At 42.7% G+C, this 27,551-nt stretch overlaps 1 protein-coding gene across 1 annotated transcript in view; it reads left to right on the forward strand.

Moving 5' to 3' along the window:
* The window catches only part of LOC140494751 (insulin receptor-like), a 260,114-nt gene that overhangs the window by 164,586 nt on the left and 67,977 nt on the right, over positions 1 to 27,551 (forward strand). Inside the window, exon 3 of the mRNA XM_072594310.1 lies at positions 9,364 to 9,685. Coding sequence (XP_072450411.1) covers positions 9,364 to 9,685 — 322 coding nt within the window. The remainder of the gene's footprint in view (positions 1 to 9,363; positions 9,686 to 27,551) is intronic.

The following is a 27,551-nucleotide window of genomic DNA, read 5'->3' on the forward strand; positions in this document are numbered from 1 at the left end:
ACCTTTTGATCTTCTTCGGATAATCTGAAATTTGGATAATTGATATTCAGATAATCAAGATTCCTCTGTATTTGATGCCCATCCCTAATTACCCTGGAAAACCTGTCTTGGGCTGCTTTCTTGAACAGCGACAGTTTTTGAGGTTTAAGTACATCAGTGCAGTTAGGAAGGGAGTTCCCAGGATTTTGATCCAGTGATGGTGAAGAACAGTGATATATTTTCAAGGCAGGTTGGTGAGTGGTTTTGGGGAGAACTGGCAGATGGTGCTGTTCCCAGACATTTGTTATCCTTCTAGGTGGTAGAGGTCATGGGTTTGGAAGGTGCTTTCAGAGGAGCCTTTGGAAATTACTTCAGGTGCAACGTTCTAGATGGTGCACATTGCTGCTACTGAGCATTAGTGGCAGAGGGAGTGGATGTGGTGCCAGTCCAATGGACTGCTTAATCTTGATGATGTTGAACTTTGAGTGTTGTTCAACCTTTATCCTTCCAGGCAAATGGAGATTATTACATCACACTCCTGATTTTTGGACTGCAGACAGTGAACAGGTATTGGTGCGTCAGGAGATAAAGTGCTTCCTGCAGAATTCCTGGCATCTGAGTTCTTGTAGCCACAATATTTATATACTGGTCCAGTTCTGTTTCTAGTTAATATTACCCTTCAGGATTTTGGTATTACAATTCAACAAGGGTAATACCATTCGGTGTCGAGGGACGATGGTTAGAATTCTCTCTTGTTGGAGACGGTCATTGCCTAGCACTCATGTGACATAAATCTAACTGGATACTCGTTGAGGTCCAGTTAGATTCATGGTGAGGTCATGCTGCATTTAAACATAGACTGCTTCAGTGTCCGAGAAGTTGTGAATGGTGCTGAACATGGTGCAATCATCAGCAAACATCCTCATTTCGGACCTGATGGTGGAGGGAAGGTCATCGATGAAGCAGCTGAAGGTAGTCAGGCCTTGGACGCTACCCTGAGGAAATCTTGTAGAGGTGTCCCAGTATTGAAATGATTGACCTGCAACAACCATAACAATCTTCCTTTGAGCTAGGTACACTTTCTTGGAAAGCTGCACCCAGTGCTGAAGGTTGAGGAGGAGTCTCAGAAATCTGGGCTTTAGGTATTATAACGGTGCGTCAGAACCTGAATGCTTTTATGGCTTCAAGCCTGAGAATTTAAATTTTGAAGCTCCATCCCAGTCTTATATTATTACCTTCCCCAGGCTTGGTGTCTATTCCGCTGATCCTTGACCATCTTGATTCCTCTTGTGGGCTCATCTTCGTTTGCCATTTATTGTTTAAAAATGAATTCCTCAAATACCTGATCCTTGCGCTCATGTTTCCAGTCTAGTTGCTATTTGAGGACCATGAGATATGAGAGGATTAGGCCATTCAGTCCATCCAGTCTGCTACACTATTTGATCATGGTTTCTCAACCACCCTCTCCTGCCTTCTCCTCATAACTTTACTCATCAAGAACCTATCTATCTCAGTCTGTATTACACTCAATGACTTGGCCTCCACAGCCTTCTGCAGCAATGCGTTCCACAATTTAACCACCTGAAAAATTTCTTCCTCATCTCCAGATTCAAGAACAGTTTCTTCCCCACTATTATAAGATTTCTGAATGGACCTCTCAAGTTTTAAATTTAATCTTGATCTCTCTGTATGTGCACATTCACTACAGCCGTAACATTGTATTCCTCGCTCTGTTCTATTGCCCTAATGCACTTTCTGTGGTACGATCTGCCTGTGCAGCAGCGAAACGAAACCTTTCACTGTACCTAGGTACATGTAACAATAATCAAATCAAATCGAATCATCTCAGTTCTCAAGGGTCTGAGACTGTATCCTTGTGTCCTTGTCTCTCCTATGAGTGGAGCATTCTTTCCCACGTCCACTCTATCCAGGCCTCTCAGTATTTTGTAAGTTTCAATGAGATATCCCCCCACCATCCTTCTAAATTCCACAGAGAATTCCTTTCCTTTCCTTGCTCCTTTGCCTGAATTTTACTCCTCTGTATCTCTATTGTAGCTGATATGTGTGATGGTCATGCCTTTCCTTTAAGTCGGTTGCTGGTTACTCTCTCTGCTGCTGGCTGGGAACCTGCCAAGAAGATTTTGTGGCCTGACTAAGCCAAACAATCTTCTCAGAGCAGAAATTGGCAAGATCTGGAAGTGAAAGCTAATAAGAAGCATAACAGCTAAACCACAAAGAGGAACACGCCTGTTATATTTTCAAAGGAATAAAAGAAATCCCTTAATTATAGTATTGATTTAATGAACAGATTGGTGTTATATGATACACATAGTATACAGTTAAATCTCTAGATTGGGTTACAAGTCATTATACCCTGAAGCAGTCAGTATTTTTACAAGAACGTCGTGTTGTAAGGACCACAGATCTGTTTAGATTCTCACTGCAGAATGTACGCTGTCTGCATCCGTATATTCTTGCAAATCTGATAGCTTCATATATCTTTCTTTCATGTGGGTGGCATTTCGCAGTGACCCTCTAGACCTAAACTCTTTTTAAGTGCACTTCCATTTTAAGACTTTAGAATTCTATGATCTAGAGTGGGAGTTGGTGGGGGAAGCAGAGAGCAGAGAATGTGTGGGTGTTGTAGCTTCAGCTTTTGGGGATTTCGGGGATGCGGGGGTGATGGAATGTGGGAAGATTTGTGCTTTGCTTCCTGAGCTGGGGGTGGGAATGGAGAAGTTCAACATGGTGAGAATGGTTTCAACTACAGGATTTTATTGAATAAAAAACAAACACCTCTTTTCCTCAGGCGTCTCTTTTGCAGTAGCAGCAAGCATGCCTTAGCCTTCAGTCGGAGCTCCACAATAACCATCATTGCCTTGGATCTCAAAGCTCCAGTCTCCCACCTTGGGACCTGACACGTGGATCAGGGAGCTTTGAGATCGACTGTCAGATAAATGTGTCACTGGGGCTTTCCAAGTCCGAAACTATCATTACCTTCGCTCGGTTTTGTGTAGACTGATGCTGCGTGTGCTGTAATTTGTTCCTTTTCCTCAAACAGTCATTAACCAAAACACTGATTAGCATCAACAATAACAAAATCAAATTTGCATATACTCCAGTTTTTTTCCCCGAGGAACCACAACTCCAAAGGCGTCTTGAATGAAAATGTAATTTTCAATCAAAGGATGGACAAAACTAACTCATAATATTCCCGCTATAAGCCACCCCAGTTCTTGTGGGGCCTATCATGGCTCCACGTTACCAGAGGAGGTAGTGGACGCTGGTACAATTATAATGTTTAATAGGCATCTGGATGGGTGCATGAATAGGAAGGGTGTAGAGACATATGGGCAAAATCCTGACAAATGAGACTAGGTTAGATTGGGATGTCTGGTCAGCACAGACGGGTTGGACCAAAGAGTCTGTTTCTGTGCCGTATAACTCTATACGTTCACAGGGGCAATAGACGAATCCATCCCAAAATCCCCAATCTCATGTGCAAGTTTGTTCACAGGGACCGACCAATCAGAGAGCCAAGTTTTAAATGGAAGAGAGGGGTGACTGGCAGTGGTCAGCAGGGTCAAGGAAGTGGGGCAGGAATGTGGAAACAGAGAGAGATGTTAAAGTAGAAGGGAGGCTAGAGAGGGAGGAAAGTGAGGTGAGGGAGGAGGGGAAGAATTACAGATGTTGGAAAATTACAGATGTCTGAAAGGAATGATCACCTGATGGGGCTCAGGGACATAATTAAGTTCTCAAGCCAGTTGCAGGAATGGAGGCAAGTTATTTGGCTGTGGAATGGTAAGCTGATTGCTGCTGGATGTGTTCTGCTTTTGATCAGAGAGAGACAATAAAGAATAAAAAAAACAAAAGAACTGTGGATACTGGAAGTCAGAAAAAAAATAGAAATTGCTGGAAAATGTCAGCTGGGCTGGCAGTATCTGTGGAGAAGAAGGTTCTGAAGAAGGGTCATAGGAGCCGAAAAGTTAGAACTTAGAACATTATAGCGCAATACAGGCCCTTCGGCCCTCTATGTTCTGCCGACCAGTGAAACCAATCTGTGAGCTTAAGAGGTATAGTTAGTAAATTTGCAGAAGACACCAAAATTGGAGGTGTAGTGGATAGCAAAGGTTACTTCAGATTACAACAGGATCTTGATCAGATGGGCCAATGGGCTGAGAAGTGGCAGATGGAGTTTAATTCAGATAAATGCAAGGTGCTGCATTTTGGGAAAGCAAATCTTAGCAGGACATATACACTTAATGGTAAGGTCCTAGGGAGTGTTGCTGCACAAAGAGACCTTGGAGTTCAGGTTCATAGCTCCTTGAAAGTAGAGTTGCAAGTAGGTAGGATAGTGAAGAAGGCATTTGATCTGCTTTCCTTTTATTGGTCAGAGTATTGAGTACAGGAGTTGGGACATCTTGTTGCAGCTGTACAGGACATTGGCTAGGCCACTTTTGGAATATTGCATGCAATTCTAGTCTCTCCTTATTGGAATGATGTTGTGAAACTTGAAAGGGTTCAGAAAAGATTTTCAAGGATGTTGTCAGGGTTGGAGGATTTGTGCTGTAAGGAGATGCTGAATAGGCTGGGGCTGTTTTCCCTGGTGTGTCGGAGGCTGAGGGGAGCCTTATCGAGGTTTATAAAATCATGAGAGGCATGGATAGAGTAAATAGACGAAGTCTTTTCCATGGGTGGGCGAGTCCAGAACTAGAGGACATAGATTTAGGGTGGGAGGGGAAAGATATAAAAGAGACCTAAGGGGCAACTTTTTCCTGCAGAGGGTGGTGCGTGTGTGGAATGGGCTGTCAGAGGAAGTGGTGGTGGTTGGTACAATTGCGACATTTAAAAGGCATCTGGATGGGTATATGAATAGGAAGAGTTCGGAGGGATATGGGCTGTGTGCTGGCAGGTGGGACTAAATTAAGTTGACATATCTGGTCGGCATGGACAAGTTGGTCCAAAGGGTCAGTTTCCATGCTGTACATCTCTATGACTCTGTCACCAACACTATTCCATTATCATCCATGTGTTTATCCCACGACCATTTAAATGCCCTTAAAGTTGGCGAGTTTACTACTGTTCTAGGCAATGCGTTCTACTCCCTTAGTATTCTCTGAGTAAAGAACCTGACTCTGATGTCTGCTCTATATCTATCGCCCAGTCAGGCAGCATCTGCAGAGCAGGCGAATCGACGTTTCAGACATAAGCCCTTCATTGGGATTCCTGATGAAGGGCTTCTGCCTGAAACGTCAATTCTTCTGCTCCTCGGATGCTGCCTGACCTGCTGTGCTTTTCCAGCACCATGCCCTTCAACTCTGATCTCCAGCATCTGCAGTCCTCACTTTCTCCTATATCTATCACCACTCAATTTAAAGCTATATCCCCTCGTGCTAGCCATCACCATCCAAGGAAAATGGCTCTATCTGTCTCCGCATCTAACTTTCTGGTCATCTTGTATGTCTCTATGAAATCAATTCTCAACCTTCTTCTGTCTAATGAAATCAGCCTCAAGTCCCTCAGCCTTTCCTCAAGACCTTCCCTCCATACCAGGCAACATCCTGGTAAATCTTCTCTGCACTCTTTCCAATGCTTCCACATCCTTCCTATAATGCGGTGACCAGAACTGTACACAATACTCCCAAATGTGGCCGCAACCAGAGTTTTGTACAACTGCAACATGACCTCATAACTCCGAAACTTAATCCCTCTACCAATAAAAGCTAAATGCCTCCTTAACAACCCTATCAACCTGGGTGGTAGCTTTCAGGGGTCTATGCACATGGACACCGAGATCTTTCTGCTCATCTACACTACCATCACCATCTTGCCATTAGCCCAGTACTCTTTATTCCTGTTAGTCCTTGTAAAGTAAGTCACCTCACACTTTCCTTACTGCTAGCCAATTTCTGATCCAGAACACTAAATCACCGTCAATCCCATGCCTCCGTATTTTATGCAATAGCCAACTGTGGGGAGCCTTATCAAATGCCTTACTGGAATCCATATACACCACACCACCCACTTTACCCTCATCCACCTGTTTGGTCATCATCTCAAAGAACTCAGTAAGGTTTGAGAGGCATGACCTACCCTTCACAAAACCATGTTGACTGTCCCTAATCAAATTATTCCTTTCTAAATGATTATAAATCCTATCTTTTATAATCCTTTCCAACATTTAACCCACAACCAAAGGAAGGCTCACTGGTCTATAATTACCAGGGTAATTGAGCAAGGAGACAACATTTATTATCCTCCAGTCTTCTGGCACTATTCCTGTAGACTTTGACGACATAAAGATCAAAGCCAAAGAGTCTGCAATCTCCTCTCTGGCTTCCCAGAAAATTCTAGGATAAATCCCATCTGTCACAGTGGACTTATCTATTTTCACACTTTCCAGAATTGCTAACACCTCCTCCTTATGAACCTCAATTCCTTCCGGTCTATGAGCCTATATCTCAATATTCTCCTCAACAACATTGTCTTTTTCTTGTGTGAATACTGACAAAAAATATTCATTCAGCGCCTCTCCTATCTCCTCAGACTCCTCGCACAATTTCCTACTACTATCCTTGACTGACCCTAATCTTACTGTAGTCAGGTCTTTTATTTCTGACATACCGATAGAAAGCTTTAGGGTTTTTTTAAATCTTACCTACTGAACACTTCTCATGCCCCCTCCTGGCTCTTCTTGGCTCTCTCTTTAGGTCTTTCCTGCCTAACTTGTATCTCTAAAGTGCCCTAACTGAAACTTGACATCTCATCTTTACATAAGCCTCCTTCTTCCTCTTGACAAGAGACTCAACTTCTTTAGTAAACCATGATTCCCTCACTCGAGCACTTCCTGCCTGACAGATACATACTTATCACAAACACGCAGTAGCTGTTCCTTGAACAAGCTCCACATTTCAATTGTGCCTGTCCCCTGCAGTTTCCTTCCCATCGTTTGCATCTTAAATCTTGCCTAATCGCATCATAATTGCCTTTCCCCCAGCTATACCTTTTGCCCTGCAGTATATACCTTTCCCTTTTCATCACTAAAATAAACGTAACTAAATTGTGGTCACTATCACCAAAGTGCTCGTCTACCACCAAATCTAACACCTGGCCTGGTTCATTACCCAGTACCAAATCCAATGTGGCCTCACCTCTTGGCCTATCTACATCCTGTGTCAGGAAACCCTTCTGTGTACATTGGACGAAAACTGACCCATCTAAAGTACTTGAATTTTTCAGTCAATATTTGGAATGTTAAGGTCCCCCATAACAAGTACCCTGTCACTCTCACTCCTATCCAGAATCATCTTTGCAATCCTTTCCTCTACATCTCTGGAGCTTTTCAGAGGCCTATAGAAAACTCTCAACAGGGTGACCTCTCCTTTCCTGTTTCTAACTTCAACCCATACTACCTCAGTAGACCTCCCCCTCTTTTACCACCTTTCCTGTTCTTACTGAAACATCTAAATCCTGGAACCTGCAACAACCATTCCTATCCCTGCTCTATCCATGTCTCTGAAATCCCCACAATATCGAAGCCCCATGCTGCAAGTTCATCCACCTTATTCCGAATGTTCATGGCGTTGAAGTAAACACACTTCAAACCACCTTCCTGCCTTCTGGTGCACTCTTGTGACCTTGAAACCTTATTTTGGGCCTCACTACTCTCAACCATACAGTGGAACTACAATTTGGGTTCCCATCCCCCTGCTGAATTAGTTTAAACCCTCCGAAAGAGCATTAACAAATATTCCCCCCAGGATATTAGTACCCCTCTGGTTCAGGTGCAGACCATCTCATTTGTAGAGGTCCCACCTACCTCTGAATGAGCCCAAATTATCCAGGTATCTGAATCCCTCCCTCCCTGAACCATCCCTGTAGCCACATGTTCAACTGCTCTCTCTCTCTCTCTCTCTCCCTATTCCTCACTTCGCTAGTACATTAACTCTGATTTCTCCCCACACATGCTGCCAGACCTGCTGAGACAAAAGGATGTCTTGTACTTATATAATGCCTCCCATGATTTTAGAATTTCCCAAAGCACTTTACAGGCAATGAATTACTTTCTGAAGTGTAGTCACTGTTGTAATGTAGGAAATTTGGCAATCGGTTTGTTCACAGCAAGCTCCCAAGACAGTAAAGGGTTACAGGAGGCCCCTGATTTCCAAATGTTCATGCTTTGGGAAACGATCCCTTACAGAGGTCTAATTTTAAAGACACGCTGTACAAACATTTCCTGTACTTACGAATGCCTCCTTTATGTTGTCTGCATTATCTTTCTTTCTTACAAATAAACTTGTGAACTGACTCCAGAACGGAACCCATTCACAACCTGGGAGCGGCCTGTAAATTGTTTGAATGATAATAGTTGCAGGGTAATTGAGGGATAGCCAACAAAACTGTTGGCCTTTGATTTTCATCTGCCTATTCAAAGGCTTCATCAACTTGCAAATGTAATTCTCTGTCCAGTCTGAGATTGTTTGCTATGTCCCCAGTTTTTAATCTCCCTCAACTCCTATTTTCCAAGAATTTGTGTTCCAACATTTCTGACGTCTTATGTATCCCCGGTTTCCTTAGCGCGCTCTCCTGTCACCGTTGCCTTCAGCTGCAAAGTTGTTTTCTTGCACTTCACTGCATCTCTCCTCATTTAAGACAAAGTATACCTTAAATCATATCACTTTAACTGTTATTGGTTACCTTTCTTTGTATCTTTTTTATGTGGACGTTAATACTATTGTGATGTTTTCTGAATTCTAACGACAGTTGCTTCTGCTATAACGCAGTAGTTCCATTTTCATGCATTCCCATGTTATAAGAAAATTGCATAATAGCAGCACCGTTTAAACTCATAGAACCAGAATCGCATTATAACCACTACATGCTTTATAAGTTTGCGCTGTAGAAACAGTGTCCCCCAATTCGTCAATTGTGTTCTAGCGAATTTGCATTGATGCAACATGCATTATAGAAGAACGACCGGTATGTTAACATTGTTGAAAACTGTTGACAAATGACACCAAAAGCTTATTGTTACTGTTGCTGTTTGTGGGATGTTGCTGACTCAAAGCAGTCTGTGGAATGCAATGCACTGCCTGGAAATGTGAACACAGGTTCAATTGAGGCATTCAGGAGGGGCACTGTGAGGTTGTTTGGATAAAAGTGGTGTGCAGTGATATAGGGAAACGTCTGGAGATTGCCACTAGGTTACCTGATGCGGACACGATCAGCCAAATGGCCTCCTTCCATGCTGTATTCTGAGCTTATACCTTCGTAACAAATATAGCCTCACGTGTAAAGTTATGTGACGTATGGCTGCATGTAAAGGCAAATTGTTCTTTTCCTAAAATTAAAGTTTTGCTCTTGGATTTCTGTTCTGTTTTGCAGACTGTTCCTCTGAGTGCCGTCGGAAAGCTTGTACCCCCACTGGCAAGTGCTGTCATGATGAATGCCTGGGCAGTTGCACAGAGCCTGGCAGCGCGGCAAAGTGTGTGGCGTGCCGACACTACTACTACAACGGTGTGTGCATCCCTGATTGTCCCCCTGGCACCTACAGGTTTGAGGCCTGGCGCTGCGTCACCTTCTCTTTCTGTCAGATGCTGCACAATGAATGCAAACCTTCCAAGGAGACCGAGTGCACCCGATATGTCATCCACAACGGAGAGTGCATGCCTGAATGTCCTTCAGGATACATAGTGAATTCTTCCAGGTAAGGGCACGCTGAGGAACTAAGCCAAATAGTCAAACGGATTTGGTGAGTTAATCGCCAATGATCTCCGACAATAAATAGATAAATAGATCATTGAAAATCATTGCTACTGACGTCAAAATATGATGATCGTACAAATACAAAGAAGAAACTGTAATGCCTAACATAGAACATCCCCTAAAATGAAGATAGTGTGAAAAAACTAATATTGTGTAATTATGAATACTTCAGTTACAAACAATAATGATCCTAGGGGCCTCTCTGATTTACAGACCAATTGTAAAAGGTTTATTTGACTTAAAATGTAAAGTGCGGTTGATCTTTCTATTGTTATTTTGCAACATGTTGTAATCCTGACCAAACATAGAAATATTTACATGATCTGCATATGTTTTCTTCTTTACTGCTTTTTTTTTGCGAGAGATTGTGAAGAGCAGAAGTAGTAACTGCTTCCAAAGCTTCCTGTAGAGGAAAGAAAGAGCTTTTATTTCTATCTTGCCTTCTGCAATCCGAGGACATGTCAGAACAGTTTGTTGAATTGGTGCTAAACTCTGCAGGACATCCTCATGCCATCTAGAGCCAATGAAGTAGTCTTTGAAAGTGTGGTCACTGTTGGAGGAGAAGGGTTCTCAACAAGGGGTCCGCCAAAATAACCAGAGAATGAATAAAATGTGGCAGTCCACTTGTGCTGAGCTCTCTCGCGCGCTCTCTCTCTCTCTCGCGCTCGCGCTCTCTCTCTCTCTCACTCTCTCTCTCTCTCTCTCTCCCTCTCTCTCTCTCTCTCTCTCTCTCTCTCTCTCTCTCTCTCTCTCTCTCTCTCTCTCTCTCTCTCTCTCTCTCTCTCTCTCTCTCTCATTAAGCCAACAGCCTGTAACTGAGCATCACTGCTCTCTTAGGCACTGAAAGATCCACTGCTGAAACCTGTCCTGACAGACCTCACCTGAGGCTCAATCTGGCATCTGCACCAATTAAGCAAAGCAAAATAAAATATAGATCGTAATTATACTGGGAGATAATGACATTGTGACCAGCAGGTTATTACTCCAGATGCAAAAACAGAGGTTGTTGGAAAAACTCAGCAGATCCGGATGCATCTTTGCAGAGAAATCAGAGTTAACGTTTTGGGTCCGGTGACCCTTGCCGCAAACTTTAGTAATCCAGGCACCCAGACTAATGTTCTGGGGAGATGGATTTACATCTCATCACTGTGGCTTGTGGGATTTAAATTCTAATAGATAATTTAGAATATGAAGCTGGTCACCAATCATGCCCTGTTCACAAATGAAAGAAAATCTGCCATTTTCACCTGGACCGGCCTATACCTGATTCCAGACCGACAGAGATGTAATTGTACTCTGAAATGCTAGTCACTCAGTACAAGGGCAATTAGGGATGGACAAGAAGTACTGGCTTGGTCATTAAGATACAGACCCCATGAAAGAATAAAGAGATATAAATAGGTAGAAATGTTCATTAGAAAATAATGCTTTTGTTGAATTTCGTGACATTTTTTGTAACAGTCACAGGACCACAGAAAGGTAAAGATTGAAAAATCCAAGATAGGAAACTGTTGCATTATAACCTTAACACTGTGTTCAGAATGGGACAGAGAGGAATGTATCTAAGTTTACTGCTGATAGAAAGTTAGCTGGAATCTAAGTTGTGAGAAGGACACCAATACATAATGCAGAGGAAGTGAAAGCTTATATACTTTAGTCAAGAGAATAGAAAAGGTGAATATATTTTAAAAGATGGGAAACTACGAAAGATTAATGTTCAGAGTAACCTGGATGTACTCAAACAAGGAGTACTAAATGTTTAGAAAACAACTAATGTTTGCCAATCACAGCAGGTCACATTAGTATGCACTCTCTCTCTATGGATGCTCTCTGACCTGCTGTGATCTCCAGCATTAGTTGTTTTCAGTACAGATTCCAGCATCTGCAGTCATTTGCTCATACATGCAGGTACAGTAGCAGTTAAGACGGAATCTGGAATGTTGGCGTTTATTTATGGCAATTAGAGTCAAAGTGTGTGAAACTCTTGCTGCCATTGTGTGGAGTTTTATTGAGACTATTGTTGGGATACTGCAAACCTTTTTGGTTTCTTTAGCTAAGAAAAGCTAGACTTTGATTGGAGGTGATGCTGTGAAGATTTACCAGAAAACTAGTTCCTGGGAAGACAGCCTGAGTAAATTGGTCCTATACTGTCTGGAATTTAGCAGAATGAGAGATGACCTCATTAAGGCATTTAGAATTCTGAAGAGGCTTGGCAGGATAGATACTGAGAGCTAGTCTCCTTGGTTAAGGAATGTAGAACATGGACGCCCAGTCTCTGGAGAGATGAGAAATTTCACCTCCGTACCACTTCCAACTCAAGTGTATCCTTCAAAACCTGCGGACTGAACTCCAGGTATGGTCTCACCAAAATGCAGTTGTAACAAGGCTTTCTTATTCTTGTTCTCTTGCAGTAATTTGCTTTGCTAATTAATTGCTGTACCTGTGAGCTAACTTTCTACGCTTGTTTGGATACTTCAGTATCTTAAATTTAAAATTGTCACCCTTATAATTTTTCCACTTTATGACAACAAGTTACCTCTCTCCATAGCATCCATATTCCTCTGACTGTGCATGCGAACACACAACATCTACCACACTATCCATGTCACATCATTAAAAATCTCCGGTAACTTTGTCAGACATGATCTGCCCTTAACACAGCCATTTTGACTGTCTCTATCAGTTTTCCCACTCTTGATGTCAAGCTGACATGCCTGAGAATCATGGTTTGTCCTTTGGTTCATTCTTAATCAACAATGTCACATTTGCAAACCTGCAGTCCCCAGGACTAATCCTCTGTTGAGAGAGGCCTGAAAAAAATTCTCTGTGATTTGTTCCCTTACATCCCTCAACAATCTCGGATGCATCTCATCCAGGCCTAGCAACCTCTCTTCCTGGAGTGCTGCCAGCCTTTTTATCACCTCTTCTTTATCTATCATCATACTGCTCAGTTGCTCAAAGTTCACATTTTCAATTGGGCCATAGGTGCCATCTCCTAATTTGGTAAAGACAAAAACAAAATATTCATATAGTACCTCTGCCATATCCTTTGCTTTCACTGAGCAGCTTACTCTGCCTGTTCCTTATGGGCTCCACCCTATCCTTCACTTTTTGTTTTACTGTTAATATGGTTGAAGAACATTTTACTATTTGATTTAGTGCAACCTGCCACCCTTTCCTCTTGCTCCCTCTTAGCCTGAGCCTCTGTCCTGCATTTGAAATACTCTCCCTGATTTCTTTTGCTGTTATTATTCCAATGTGCATCACATGCCTTCTTTTTTCTTCCTTATTTTCTCATCTTGATACCACGTAATTATTGCTCATGGGTATGTACCCAACTTCTACCCAATTTATCTCTCTTTTGAAATTCTCCCACTTTTCATCCACTGTTTATCCACAAAAATGCATTTCCAGTCAATGTACTCCACTTCAACTTTTAGACCCCTAAATTCTGCCTTTCCCAGTTTGGGATCTTTATTATTGACTGATTTTTATCCTTTTCTCGCATAATATTGAACCTTCTTATTGCTGCGATTGCTATTTCCCAAATAGGCCCCCATTCTGATGGTTTACAGTTGGCCTGTCTCATTTCCTAGGTGCAGATCCCGAATTGCTCCCTTTCTTGTAGGATTAGAAATGTACTGTTCTAGAAGGTTCTCATACACATGTTGCAGAGATTTCTTCATTTCCATGCCCCACACTTTTTTTTTCCCAGTCTTGTCCAATGGTAATTGAAATCACCAATTATTACAACTTTACTTGTCCTGCAGAGTTTCATAACCTACTTACAAATGCTGTCTTCTACTTCCCATCATTCGGGGATCTGTAATAAATACCCAATAAGGTCACTGCTGCCTTCCTGTTTCTCCCCTCCAACCATACAGCTGTTAATTCAGGGACTACATCTCATACAAGGACAGTGATACTATTTCTGTCCAAGTTTGCTACATCTCCTCCCTTTTTACCCACCCTGTTTCTGCTATAAAAAAACCCCTAGATATTAAGTATCCAGTCCTGTTCTGTTTTGAGCCATATTTCTGACCATGCTACCATGTCAAACCTGAGAGTAATTTCTCCTTTCAGTTCGCCAGTTTTGTTTGCTATGCTCCATGCATTTACGTTCTAACAATTTAACCCTGCCCTTGTTTCTTTCCTGCCCATCGGAAGATGACCATTGCTTTTATTCACTGTCAACACTTATGCCTTCCCTCTCTTCCTTTTCTTCTTTCTCCACCTCTCTTTTGCCCTCTTTGGCACTTCTAAAACTTGACCCATTAGTCAACCCCCCCCCCCCCCCCACCTTACAAGTTTAAATTCACCCCACTACACTAGTTACTCTCTCAGCCAGGAGATTAATTCATTTTCTTTTTCATATCTTTATCAAAGCCTTAACTGTTTGGGTTTATCTGGTGAAATGTCTTCAGGTGTGTTTTGTTCATTTTAAGAGTTTATATAAAATGTTATATATCAATGTCAATTCTAAATATTTTCAATTTCGAGACGTGTCATTTGTTCTTATTTCCTTTTTAACTTTTGGTTTGTGTGAATGCTGTTGATGAGCTGAAATGAGCTCATGTCTGTATTCGGGAGTAGACAATAGCTGTTTACAAACTGGGACAGTGTGAAGCGGTAAATGAAAGAGCTGGCCTCTCCGTGTGTGGCAGTTCATCATTGACTCATAAATGGCAAATTAGTACTGTAGGACAGAGATGAAGCTGTCAGACTGTTGCAGGAGAGAAACAATCACAGCCTTTGTTCTCTTCTTAACAGCCCTGTGGGACTACCTACATCACAAGGACTGCAGTGGTTCAAGAACGTGGCTCACCACCACCTTCTCTCAAGGGCAGTCAGACATGGGCAGTAATTGCTGGCATTCTGACGATACCCTCTTCCCATGAAAGAATGAAAAAGATAACATCCTTTATGTGCAGTCCAATGACAAATTGAAGGAACTTTTGTCACAGTTGATGAGTTTTTGTTATGCACAAATGAGTCAGGGTTGACAATATTTAAACCTTTGTGAAGTCCTATCCCCTCACACTTTACAAAACATTGTTCCCCAGTCACTGAATCTAACCATCTTCCCTTGACATTCAACGACATTACCATTATGTCATTCCCCACGATGACATCTTGGGGATTACCACTGACCAGAAATCTAACTGGACCAGTGGAAACAAGAGCAGATTAGAGGCTGGGAGTTCGACAGCTCGAAAATCATCTCCTAACTCTCCCAAGCCTAGTCACTACGTAGATTAGATTACATTACAGTGTGGAAACAGGCCCTTCGGCCCAATAGTCCACACCAACCCACCCATACCCCAACATTTACCCCTTACCTAACGCTACGGGCAATTTAGCATGGCCAATTCACCTGGCCTGCACATCTTTGGACTGTGGGAGGAAACCGGAGCACCCGGAGGAAACCCACGCAGACACAGGGAGAACGTGCAAACTCCACACAGTCAATCGCCTGAGGCGGGAATTGAACCCGGGTCTCTGGTGCTGTGAGGCAGCAGTGCTAACCACTGTGCCGCCCACGTACTTGTCTTGTTTCTCTTTAATGTATCCGTACTGTCGCACCTTCCCGTGGTCCTGAGTTCTACGTTCTCGCAACCTCCTGGGTAAAGATATTTCCTGTAAATTCTCTGTGAAATACAGGATGATTATTGTATATCGATGGTGTTTGGTTCTTTTTCTGCAATTGGAAACCTGTTTCGATATACACTCATTATAATCTATTAAAATTGTAATGGCCTCTAAATCATCACCCCTCAGCCACCTTTTTGATCTGGCTGTGACACTGTCTCTGTCCCTCCCTCCCCCTCTCTCTCCTCTCTCTCTCTTTCTGGTTGTGTTTGTCTCTTTCTCTTTTTTTCCTCATTGTGGCTCTCTCGCCCATTCCCACGCCACCTGCCTCTCTGTCCCGCTGTCCAACACCACCTCAGCCCCTGGAGGGCTTGCAACGTAACATCGTACATGAACTCGTCAATTTGCAATTTTATCTCTCTTCCATTTTGTATGTGATTTAATTTGGAGCAATGTTTAGGATTAACATTTTTGTTGTTAAGGCCTCCTGTCTATTAGAGAAGAGGTCTTGATTTAGAGTCATTAAGATGTGCAGCACTGAAACAGATCCTTCGGTCCAACTCATCGAAGCTGACCAGATATCCTAAACTAATCTAGTCCCAATTATCAGCACTTCACCATATCTCTGTAAACTCTTCCAATTCATATACCAATCCAGATGCCTTTTAAATGTTGTAATTCTACCTCTATCATTTCCTCTGGCAGCTCAGTCCATACACGCACCACCCTCTGTGTGAAAAGGTTGCCCCTTAGGTCCCATTTAAGTTTTTCCCCTCTCACCTGAAACCTATGCCCCATCGTTCTGGACTTCCCCACCCCAGGGAAAAGACTTTGTCTATTTATCCCATCCATGCCCCTCATGATTTTATAAATCTCTATAAGGTCAACCCCCAAGCCTCCAATGCAGATATTGAGAGTTAAAGAATGACCAAATAGAGAGGTTGTGTGGTTTAGAGTAGGAGGTGGAGTAGACTGTAGCAATTGAGCAGCTGTCTGAAGCTATGACTATGCTGTAATATTCGTGATTCCACATGAAAACAGTGGTGTTATTTGAACTATGGCTGAATCCCACCTGAAAGGAGGTGCTTGCATTCGTAGTGTTCAAGGATATACAATGACAGCTTACCAAAATAAAATCCTTTTTATTTCCTTAGATGAAGAAAGCAAGTCCTACTGATCCAATAGTAAAAATATTATTGCTTGCTGCACGGCGTGTTCTGTTTGAAAATTCCTTTCCGGATTCTGTTTAAAAGGCAACATGACAACCTTTAATATTAATCTGAGCCTGCCATCATTCATGCGATACTGCACAAGCCAGAGATGTCTTGGTGACCCAGATGTTCTATTTCTGGATAATGGGAGTGACCAGTTCAACACAGATCATCATATCGAGCAGTCAATCCCCTTGACGTCCATTTATTCCAGACAGAAATATTTGAAACCATGTCATCCTGAAATTTCCCAAATCTGTTTGGTTAACCCTTTGCTATTCAGGCAAGACTGATTAAATTTCTATTCTCGGTCACTATAGGGTTTATTTTACATTATGATTATGGCAGAAATCATCTGCTCCTCCTTCGACAGCTCCTTCCAAGCACATATCCTCTACAATCTGGGATATGGGCAGCTGATACATAGGAATATCAGGGTCCTCTCCAAGACACAAACATCATTCTGACTTGGAACTATGTCCAAGGAGCAGGAGAATCGACGTTTCGGGCATGAGCCTTTCTTCAGGAATCGGGCTGATGCCCGAAACGTCGATTCTCCTGTTCCTTGGATGCTGCCTGACCTGCTGTGCTTTTCCAGCAACACACTTTCAGCTCTGATCTCCAGCATCTGCAGTCCTCACTTTTTCCTTGGAGCTATGTCGGCTTATTCTCTACTGTTGCTGTATCAAAACCCTACAAGTTCCTCCCTCACAGCATTGTGGGTGTCCCATGCCCTGTGGACTGCAGTAGTTCACAAAGACAGCTAGCTAGCACCTTCTAAGGGTAATTAGGGAAGGCAGTAAATGCTGGCCCTGCCAGTGGCATCCACAATCCATTAATGAATTTTAATAAAGCACCATGGGGATACTTCTGTCATCACTATTAGATATATTGGAAATGCAGTTCCTACCATCACTTCTGCTGAATGATCCGATATTTCTTGGGTAATTGGGAGTGTATGTCAGAAGCTTTGGAAAAGGTGATTTCACCAAGCCTTCTCCGCAATATTCCAGAAGCTCTAACCAGATATCTGGCAGTATGCAGGCAAGCATCCACAGTTCATGGGTTTCCTTTTCGACCTTTCTTCTCCCAGATCTTGCACCAACATACACTTAGCTAATTTCTGCCAGCCTGAATTTTTTTCTCTGCACAGACCTGAACAGTTAATGTGCCGGTCACAGCTCTGTATTGATTTGCAACTGAATTATACCAATGAGTTCACCATCACTCATCAGCACAATGCTTTGGTGCATCCACTAAATTCATAGTCATAGATTCGTACAGCACAGAAACAGACCCTTCAGTCCAACCCATACGTGCCAAACAGATATTCTACATTAATCTAGTCCAATTTGCCAGCACTTGGCCCATATCAATCTAAGGGTAAAAACAATGACTGCAGATGCTGAAAACCAAATACTGGATTAGTGGTGCTGGAAGAGCACAGCAGTTCAGGCAGCATCCAAAGAGCAGCGAAATCGACGTTTCGGGCAAAAGCCCTTCATCAGCCCATATCAATCTAAACCCTTCCTATTCATATAACTGTCCAGATTCCTTTTAAATGTTGTAATTTTACCAGCCTCCACCACTTCCTCTGGCAGCTCATTCCATATACACACTACCTTGTGCATGAAAAAGTTGACTCTTAGGTCCCTTTTAAATCTTTCCGCCATCACCTTAAACCTATGCCATCTATGTTTGGACTCTCCTACCCTGGAAAAAGACCTTGACATTTCACCTAACCCATGCCTCTCATGATTTTGGAAATTTCTCCTCCTCTGATGTTCCAGGAAAACAGCCCCAGCCTATTTATTTCCCACAGTGTTAGGTGCATTAGTCAGAGGGAAATGGGTCTGGGTGGGTTACTCTTCGGAGGGTCGATGTGGACTGGTTGGGCCAAAGGGCCTGTTTCCACACAGGGAATCTAATCTATTTAGACTCTCCTTATAGCTCAAACCCTGCAATCCTGGCAACATCCTTGTAAATCTTTTCTGAACCTTTTCAAGTTTCTCAACATCTTTTCTATAGCTGCGAGACTAGAATTAAATGTAGTATTCCAAAAGTGGCCAAACCAATGTCCTATATAGCTGCAACATGATCTCCCAACTCCTATATTCAATACTCTGACCAAAAAAGGAAAGCATACTAAATGCCTTCTTCCCTATCCTATCTACCTGCCACTCGACTTTCAAGGAACTATGAACCTGCACTCGAAGGTCTCTTTGTTCAGCAACACTCTCCAGGGCCTTACCATTAAGTGTATTAGTCCTGCTCTGATTTGCCTTTCCAAAATGCAGCACCTCACCTAAGTTAAACTCCATCTTTGAGGTGGAAAGGTAGGGTGGACCTGTTGGTCTCCTATTGCGAGTTTTATTTTTTAAAATAATCTTTGTAACAGCATTAATTTGAACTTAGTTGTAACACTACTCTCTCCCTCCCAAAAACAAGTTCAGATGGACCTCCATTTACCATTTGATATGGACAACTGAAGGTGTGTTTAACTTGCATAGTGTCTGATCTGGATCATTGAAACAGCACCATCTGTGACTTGGGTCAGCTGGGGATGGATTTTTTTTTTATCTGGCAGGCTTTGATGCTGTGCTTCAGCCTCCAGCTGGCAATATCCATCTAAATAGGTGCCTCATCAGTGAGGGTTACTTAACTACGCGATAGACAGCTCCTGCTGGCTGATCAGAGTGCTGTTGGCAGCAACTGTGTGTAATGTCTGTGACCTTAATTGCACTGCTGAAGGAGATCTGCAGCTATGCAGCTCCCACAATAACAACATGCACAGTTCCTATCAACATCGCATGTTGCTTTCTTTTAAAAGAAGAAAAATAGGTTCTTGTGCATTTATTTATTCAAATCTTTACACACTGCCCTTTTATAGTTCAGCAGTTTCTCCAGTACTCCCATCTCAGCTTTGCCTTACCTTGATCAGTAAATTTAAAATCTAGCCACCCTGGGCTGGCGAGATCCTAAGCCCACTCATTGATTTGTGGAAGGTTATTGTGCCCCAGTTAAAGGGGCAAGAGGTAATATTACCCACAGCAGCCTTTGGGTCTAAGGATATTCCTCTGAACTTGCACTCTGCACTGAATCTAGCAAGAATTCTGTGGGTTTTGGGAGGTCTGCTGAGTGTAAAATCACAGTTGGCTTTGACCTATTCCTATGGCTGATGAGTTGCCACTCAGGCAAGAGGCATTGGGCTTTTGGCTGAGGAGCCAGGATGAAATGGTGCCTTGATGTCAGCAAGGTATGGTACATTCTCACAGGTGGGGGTGATGGGTATTTGAGGGAGTGAGTGGGTGAAGCCTCCACTAGCACAGAACGGCCACTGGTGTTTAACACCAGATTTGTGCCCTCCTTTGGTAGTGGATTTTCTCCTGCTTTTATTTCCCGCTGGTGCTGTGTCCTGATTTGATTATTGTTGCCTCTTGCTGTCTAATTATGCTGTCTGCTTCTGCTGTTAAGGCTTTGAGTTAATGCTCCAGTATCTATGCAGCTGGCAAAAGAAACCAGTTTTTATCCCTTTGACCAGTGTCAGATTCTCAACTTACTGCTCACACTCATCCCTGGTCTCTTTTTTTTCCACTGTTGAGTTTTTTTTTAAGGACATCTATTCTCAAAATAATAAATTATTAGTCTTGTATATATTTTACCAGATGATCATATATCAGATCCAGTCCCTGATAAAGGCCTCTTTACAAAACCACGATTGTATTTAATTGAAAGGAGTCTGGGGAAGGTTAGGGTGGGCTGCAGTTTAATGGTGTAATTTCACTTCTTTCCAGAAAATGATTACAAGCTAGGCTTTAGGGAAATTTAGTACCTATACAGCCCGAAACACTCAGTTGCTGTTTGAGTTAACAGCTGCATCAGTCATCCCTAAGGTAGGTAAGGGAAATATTGGCTTGGGATTCTTCTTTGGCTGTTGGTGAAATGCACTTGCATTTCAAAATTAAAACCCAACCAGTTTACAACCATTTGATTTACCATGTTTCATTTGTATTGTCGCTCACATAAATCGGATGTTAAAGAGGTGCAAGTGGCATGCCTGGCAGTGACAGTATTAAGCTTGGTCCTCATGGTAATGGAAAAACATGCCTTGACTTAACCTTGGGAGATCCTGAGGGGTCTGGACAGGGTAGATGCGGCAAGCGTGGTTTCTCTTGTGGGAGAATTTAGAAGTAGGATTGCTGTTTAAAACTTAGGGATTCCTCGGTAAAATTGAGCTGAGAAGAAATTCTTATTCACTGGGCACCGTTGACTCTTTGGAACGCTGTTCCTTGAAAGGTCATGGAGACCAAGTCTGTGATTATGAGAAGATAGAGGTGAATGGATTACTATTGAGAAAAGTGGGTGAAAGGCTATTGAAGGTAAGTGGGAATGGGGAGTAATTGGATCAGCCGTGACAGTAGGTGGTGCAGGCTTGAGGGGCCAAGTGGCCTGCTTCTGCTACTACTTCAAATATTTGTATTGTAAAGGATTTTACAGCCAATAAAATTCTTCTTGGAATAGTCAATGATATAATGTAGGAAATGGGGCAACCCAATTTATGTAAAACAAGTCCCATCTTAAATAACAATTATGATAATGAGCAGGTATTTCTTTTTAATGCTGTCAGTTGAGGGATAGCTATTGGCTGGCACTATGGGGAGAACTGCTCTGTTTTTCTTTGGCAGAGTACCATGGGATTACCTTGGGATCTGTTAAGTTCACCTATGAGGACACAGAAGGCAGCCTCTGTTCAACGTACCATCCAAAAGATGGCTGTTCTGACAGTGGAGCATTCCCTCAGTACTGCACTGCAATGCCATCTGAGATTTTGCACTCAAGTCTCTGGAATGGGACTGAAACCCAAAATTTCTGATACAAAGGGAAAGGTGGTGTCTACTAATGCACAGCTGACATAATCCCCTACTTGCTCATGATGTAGGGTGATATGGGAAAGGTACCAGTATCTCTCCAGCTGTGTCTTGACCAGAGTCAACTCCATAAGTGGAGTAAAAAGAATTGGGTAGTGGGGCTGGGATTGAATCCAAAGAATTAACACAGATGATCTGAGTGGATCAGTCTGGTGTGGCTGCTTCTAACTAAGGACAGCAGTAGTGAAGACGGAAACGTTTTTATTGGACTGAATTTTCATAACTTGTCAGGGTTTGATGTGATAATTAGAATTTATATTTCTAAATTAAGAAGAAAGGAATTTTGTTGCAACCTTTCCTCTTTCCAAGGTCAGGATGTGCTGTAGACAAGGCTATTCTCCATGGACTGATGTAATGTGTGTATTTGGTTGATTTGTAGGTGACGGGGGATTTGTACCTACTGACACAATTTGTCTGGACTGATGAATAACCAGGAAGTAAAGAAGTTGGAGAGAATTTCAAAGGGGTCTTGCTTGGTTCTTACGGATATAACGATTACATGATACTTTCAGCAAGGAAACAGTGAAAGTGTTTTGTACCATGAAGTGTAACCAGTCCTGTGACCAAGTTTGGGGACTAGTTAGACGAAGGTACATTCACATGACTATTGGATAAAGGAGCAGAATTAGGCCGTTTGGCCCATTGCATCTATTGTACCATTCGATCATGGCTGATACTGTAAATGATACAATAAATGACCAAGTAATTTGTTTCATGGTGTAGATGAGGGAGAATCTTGATGCGCATCTGACAGTAACCCCTTGTTTCCTTGCTGAAAGTATCATGTAATTGTTATATCCGTAAGAACCAAGCAATGACCACCTTCAACTATAAATAAACTTAAGCATTGCCCCTTCGCATTCAATGACATTACTGTCACTGAATCACTACTATCAACATCTGAGGGGTTACCATTGTCCAGACACTGATGAGTGAGTAGCTCATCTCCATGCTACATATCATCCTGGTTTTGAACTATATTGCTGTTCCTTCACTGTTGCTGGGTCAGAACTGCTTCTCTCATGGAATTGTACATGTACCTACCTCCCCGTAGATTTCAGTGGTTCAAGAAAGCAGCTTACCACCAACTGTTCAAGGGCAATTAGGAATGTGGAATAAAAGCTGGCATAGCCAGCAATCCCTACATCAAATAAATTCTTAAAATTCAATTTGAGCTGCTGGACCCCAGACTAAGAACCTCTTGTCAAAGATGTGACCTTTGGTAGCTCTCTGTCAATGCAATGCTGAACAACCTTCAAAGTAACTTGTTGCACACAAGGCACTTCACCTTGTTTCTGAGACAATGAGCTGCTGTGTGAACACCTTTACCTGAAAATTGAAATGTGATAACTGCATGGGCAGTGGTGTTTAATGAGACTATCTTCACTGTATAAAGCATGAATGGATATTAACTGTGATACTTCTACTAATCTATGACGATTAAGGGGATGGATGAAGGATTCAGTTTTTTTTTGGTATTGTTTTATGTTTTAGATTCACTGGCGGTTTCTTTCACATATTGCAGCAAAAAAATGTGGGTTGGGTTATTTATTGCAGGACAAGTTGCAAACTTGTCCAGTTTAGAATATGCACTTTTGCTAGAAAATAAATGTCGTTGATTTGTGTCCCTGGGTGAATTGGTTATTCTGGGGTTGGTTGGGTGCTGGATTGAGATGATGTTTTTCATTTTCTCTCCCTCTGGGTGTGTGTCTGGTTTCTGCCTGGCCGTTCCTCATTGAGGTCAGTAACTATCTGTATGAGGGAATTCAGTGCAACCGCCTTGTGGTGAATTGCATCACATTTGAGTCCCAGTGCGTGCTGCATTTAATCCTATGCACACTCACTGCCTCTTCTCTCTGTTCTTACTTAAAAGCTCATTGTGTTATTTTACTCAGTTCCCACATCTAAGGAGCAGGAAGATTCCATCTGCCCGTAACTGCATGCATCTCCTCCTGCGGGCATTGTTGCTACTGAAACATTTAGCTAATTTGTGGTTTGTGACTAAGCAGTCTTAATTTAAGCCAACTCCTGGATCTAACATCTGTGTAAACTGTAAAACAAGGGGAGGAACTGAACCTCATTATGACTGGGACTGCAACTACCCCATGCACATTCTCCCTTTGGTTGTGGGGGTAGGGTCTGTTAATTGGGGAAAGCCAAGTAAGATTTTATAATTCCTTCTCATTGAATTCGTTCATCCTGCCCATCTCTCTCATGGTGGACTCATGGTGCTGGCATTGAAATGTAACCTCCTGACTCCCCAAAGTTTGTCCACAAAACTCTTCACTGCTAGAATGAGCGTGGTTGCAACAGTAATCAAGAAGCTCGACACCATTGAAGACAGAAGCAGCTGTCTGATTGGCACCCGATCCACCACCTTTAGCATTAAACCATTGCACCCCTGAGGTATAGTGGCAGTTGTGTGTGCAAGTGCAAGACATACTATAGCAACTCATCAAGGCTTATCCAACACCACGTTCCAAACCTGCAACTTGTAACACCCGGTAGGGCAAGGGCAGCAGATGCATGGGAACACCACCACTTGCAAGTTCTTCTCCAAGCCATTCACAATCCTGACTTGGAATGATATCACTGTTCTTTCAATATTGCTGGGTCAAAATCTTGGAACTCCCTCCCTAATGGTATTGTGGGTGCTTTTACACCAAATGGACTGTTGTGGTCCAAGAAGGCACAGTGGCTCATTAGTTAGCACTGCTGCTTCATAGTGCCAGGGACCCAGGTTCGATTCCACCCTTGGGCTAAAGTCTGTGTGGAGCTTGTGCATTCTCTGTATGGGTTTTCTCCGGGTGCTCTGGTTTCCTCCCACAATCTAAAGATGTGCAGGTTAGGTGAATTGGCCATGATAAATTGCTCATAGTGTTCAGGGATGTGCAGACTAGGTGCATTAGACAGGGGTAAATGTAAAGTAATAAGGTAGGGGAATGGGTCTGGGTGGGTTACTCTTTGGAGGGTCGGTGTAGACTTGTTGGGCCTCATGGCCTGTTTCCATACTGTAGGGATTCTATGATTCCAGGACAGCTCAGCAGCACTTTCTCAAGGGTAATTAGGGATGGAGAACAGATGCTGGTCTAGCCAGCACCTTTTTCGCATCTGGTTAACACATGCATTTTTAAAAGTAGGATCAGGAGAAGACTGTACAGCTTCTTGAAAGCTCCATCATTATCTTGGAACATGGCTGATATTCCACCTTGATATCACTATCTTGTACCATCACCACATCCTTTAAAGCCCTTCGTATCTAAAAATCTGAGTGTCAGTCACAAATATATTCACTGACTGAGTTTCTAAAATCCTCTTGGACAATGAGGTCCAAAGATACAGAACCCTCTGGATGAACAAATTTCTCCTTATGTCACTTCTAAATAGCTGCCATCCTCCGCCCAAAAAAAACATGTGTTTGTTCTTGGCTCTCAGGCCAGGGGAAACAGTCTCTCAGTGCTTACTCTGCTAAGCTCTGTCAGAATTTTACACATTTCAATCAGATTACCTTACGTTTTTCTAAACAGCAGGGGCACGGTCAGTACTCCAGAACATTGTAGATGATTGATTTACCAGCCTGGCTCACTTATAGAGCAGCAGACTCGTCTTAATGGATTTGGACTCTTCCCACTTTGCAGGTCTAAACAGGTTTGGCTGTCTTAGCTGGCCAGGCACTCTGGATCTCAGTGCTGTTAGTACGCATGTTTAAGTTGATAGGTTAGATGATTTTTCCTGGTTTTGCCTGGACCCACCCACATTACTCAACAGCTCCCTGCCCTGTCTAGCCAGAATGGGACAAGTTGAAGGTTCAAGAGAAAGGATTGAAAAACTCATGCAGCTTTGTGCTTGTACCATCAAATTACAAATATTTCTCAGTCTGTGGATTGCTGCTGCTTTCGCCACCCATTTCAGTTAGTTCCTTTTTACCCCAGTTAGTTCCCATCTGCATAAGTTTCTGGAAAACTGACTCTTATCCCCAGTTCCACAAAGAATGAGCACCTGCATTTGTATAGCATCTCTGCACTCAAATGTTTCCAAACCTTATAAGGATGAGAAAAAGTAAGCAGCAAGGTAGAGGCGAATTAGGAAGACTGGGTGAATAAATCAGTGAGGAGGTTTTGAGTAAGGTTTTGATGGAGAAATTAAAGTTTGTGGATTTCCACTCATTTTGAGAATGTTGTGGGCTGCGGTCCAGGTTTTATGAGCAGTCCCGTCCTCTATATATTTAAGACCCCTGGGGTTTGCAAAGCTGCCAATTTGCATCAATCTATTTGGAGCTGTTCCAGTTGCATTACTATAGAACAGTTTAATCTGCTTTTGTGAATGTCAGACAGGAACATCTCCTTCTTAGGAACAGGTCTGAGCTGTTGAGCAAGCTTGCTTACTTGCATAATCGAGTTTTTTTTAGACTCTCATTTTATTGGCTGCAGCATTACAGAGTTGTTGACCACTTGGTGACGTTAACTGCTAGTTAATGTCTCACTGTTGCTTCCAAAATGAACTGCTGATGGTGGAGATGGGAGGTTTTTTTTAATTGCAGTCTTTTCATTATTAAGCTGTGCTGTTGATTTTCAGCAATATTGGAACAAATGTCAGAATTAGAGCATTACATTAATCTCTCACCTTGCCTTTCACAGCAGTCAGAGCAATCAGCAGGCCTCTAACCTCAGCACAACAATTCGAGCCTTAATCTCAAAGTCTAACCTTTTTCCCATACACACACACATATATTCTGACTTCTAGCCTATAATGCAACAACCCCGCATCCTTGACTTAGCCATTGCTAGCTGTGCCTTCAGCCCATGAGGCTGATTACTCTGGAATTCCCTCAGAAAGCCTCTGCTTCTCGTTTCTTCTCCTTTTATCACTGGTTAAAGAGTTGGATTTTAAACAATCTTTTGGTCCTTAATCCTCAGCCATGGTTTAGTTGGTCTGCTCTTCTATTAGTGAGCAAAGCTGGTAAATCAATCATCTGCAATGTCCTGGAGTACTGACTGTCCTTGCTGTCTAGAAGAGCATCAGTTAATCTGATTGAAATGTATAAAATTCTGAGAGCGCTTTACAGAGAAAGCACTGCGAGACTGTTTTCCCCTGGCCTACTTGCCAGGAACAAATACAGCCATGGTTCAGTTGGTACTTTGCATCACGTGGTTCTGAGTTCATGTCCAGGACCTGAGCACAACAATCAAGGCTGGCACTTCAGTGCAGTGCTGAGAGAATGCTGCATCGTCTGAGGTACCCCGTTGAACAGGAGTTGTTAAACTGGATCCTTGGTTGTGATCTTAGGTGCACTTGGATCACTATCTTGAAGGGGAGTTCCCCTTGTTTTGGAAACTGTACGGATCCCTCAAGCAACCCCATAAAAACAGATTATCTGGTGACCACGTTGCTTGTTGTGATGAAATTAGATGCTACATATTATACATTACAACAGTGTGGAGAAAACTTGAAAAATATAATGTTGGCAGTAAGGAATTTTGTGACATCCTGATCTTGTGCACTTTATTCTTTATTAATTGCAAGCCTTTTTTTTGTGGAACGCCTTGAGACTTTACAGCACAGTACACCCATCGGCCCTCGATGACATTCTTCCTCGTTAGACACCACCCACGTAGTGACTAATGGAGGTGACGGGGGTCTCAGAAGAAGGTAGCATTGTGGCTCAGTGATTAGCACTGCTGCCTCACAACACCAGGGACCTGGGTTCAATTCCACCCTTGGACAACTGTCTGTATGGACTTTGCACATTCTCCCCGTGTCTGTGCAGGTTTCCTCTGGGTGCTCCAGTTTTCCTCCCACTCTCCAAGATGTGCAAGTTAGGTGGATTGGCCAGGGGAAATGCGGGATTACGATGGTAGGGTATAGGGGTGGATCTGCGCTGGATGTTCTTCAGAGGGTCGGTGTGGACTCTATGGGCTGAATGGCCTGTTTTCACACTGTTGGGGTTTTATGATTAAATGCCAATCAAGCACATAACTGGGCAACAGCAGACTTTCATTAGAGAGGTGGCTGCTGCTGCTGTTATTGGCAGTACACCCAGCCGAGGCCTGCATTTGATGACTGACCAAGGTACAGGTGA

This window comes from Chiloscyllium punctatum, chromosome 24 (assembly GCF_047496795.1).
Source record: "Chiloscyllium punctatum isolate Juve2018m chromosome 24, sChiPun1.3, whole genome shotgun sequence".
Classification (NCBI taxonomy): domain Eukaryota; kingdom Metazoa; phylum Chordata; class Chondrichthyes; order Orectolobiformes; family Hemiscylliidae; genus Chiloscyllium; species Chiloscyllium punctatum.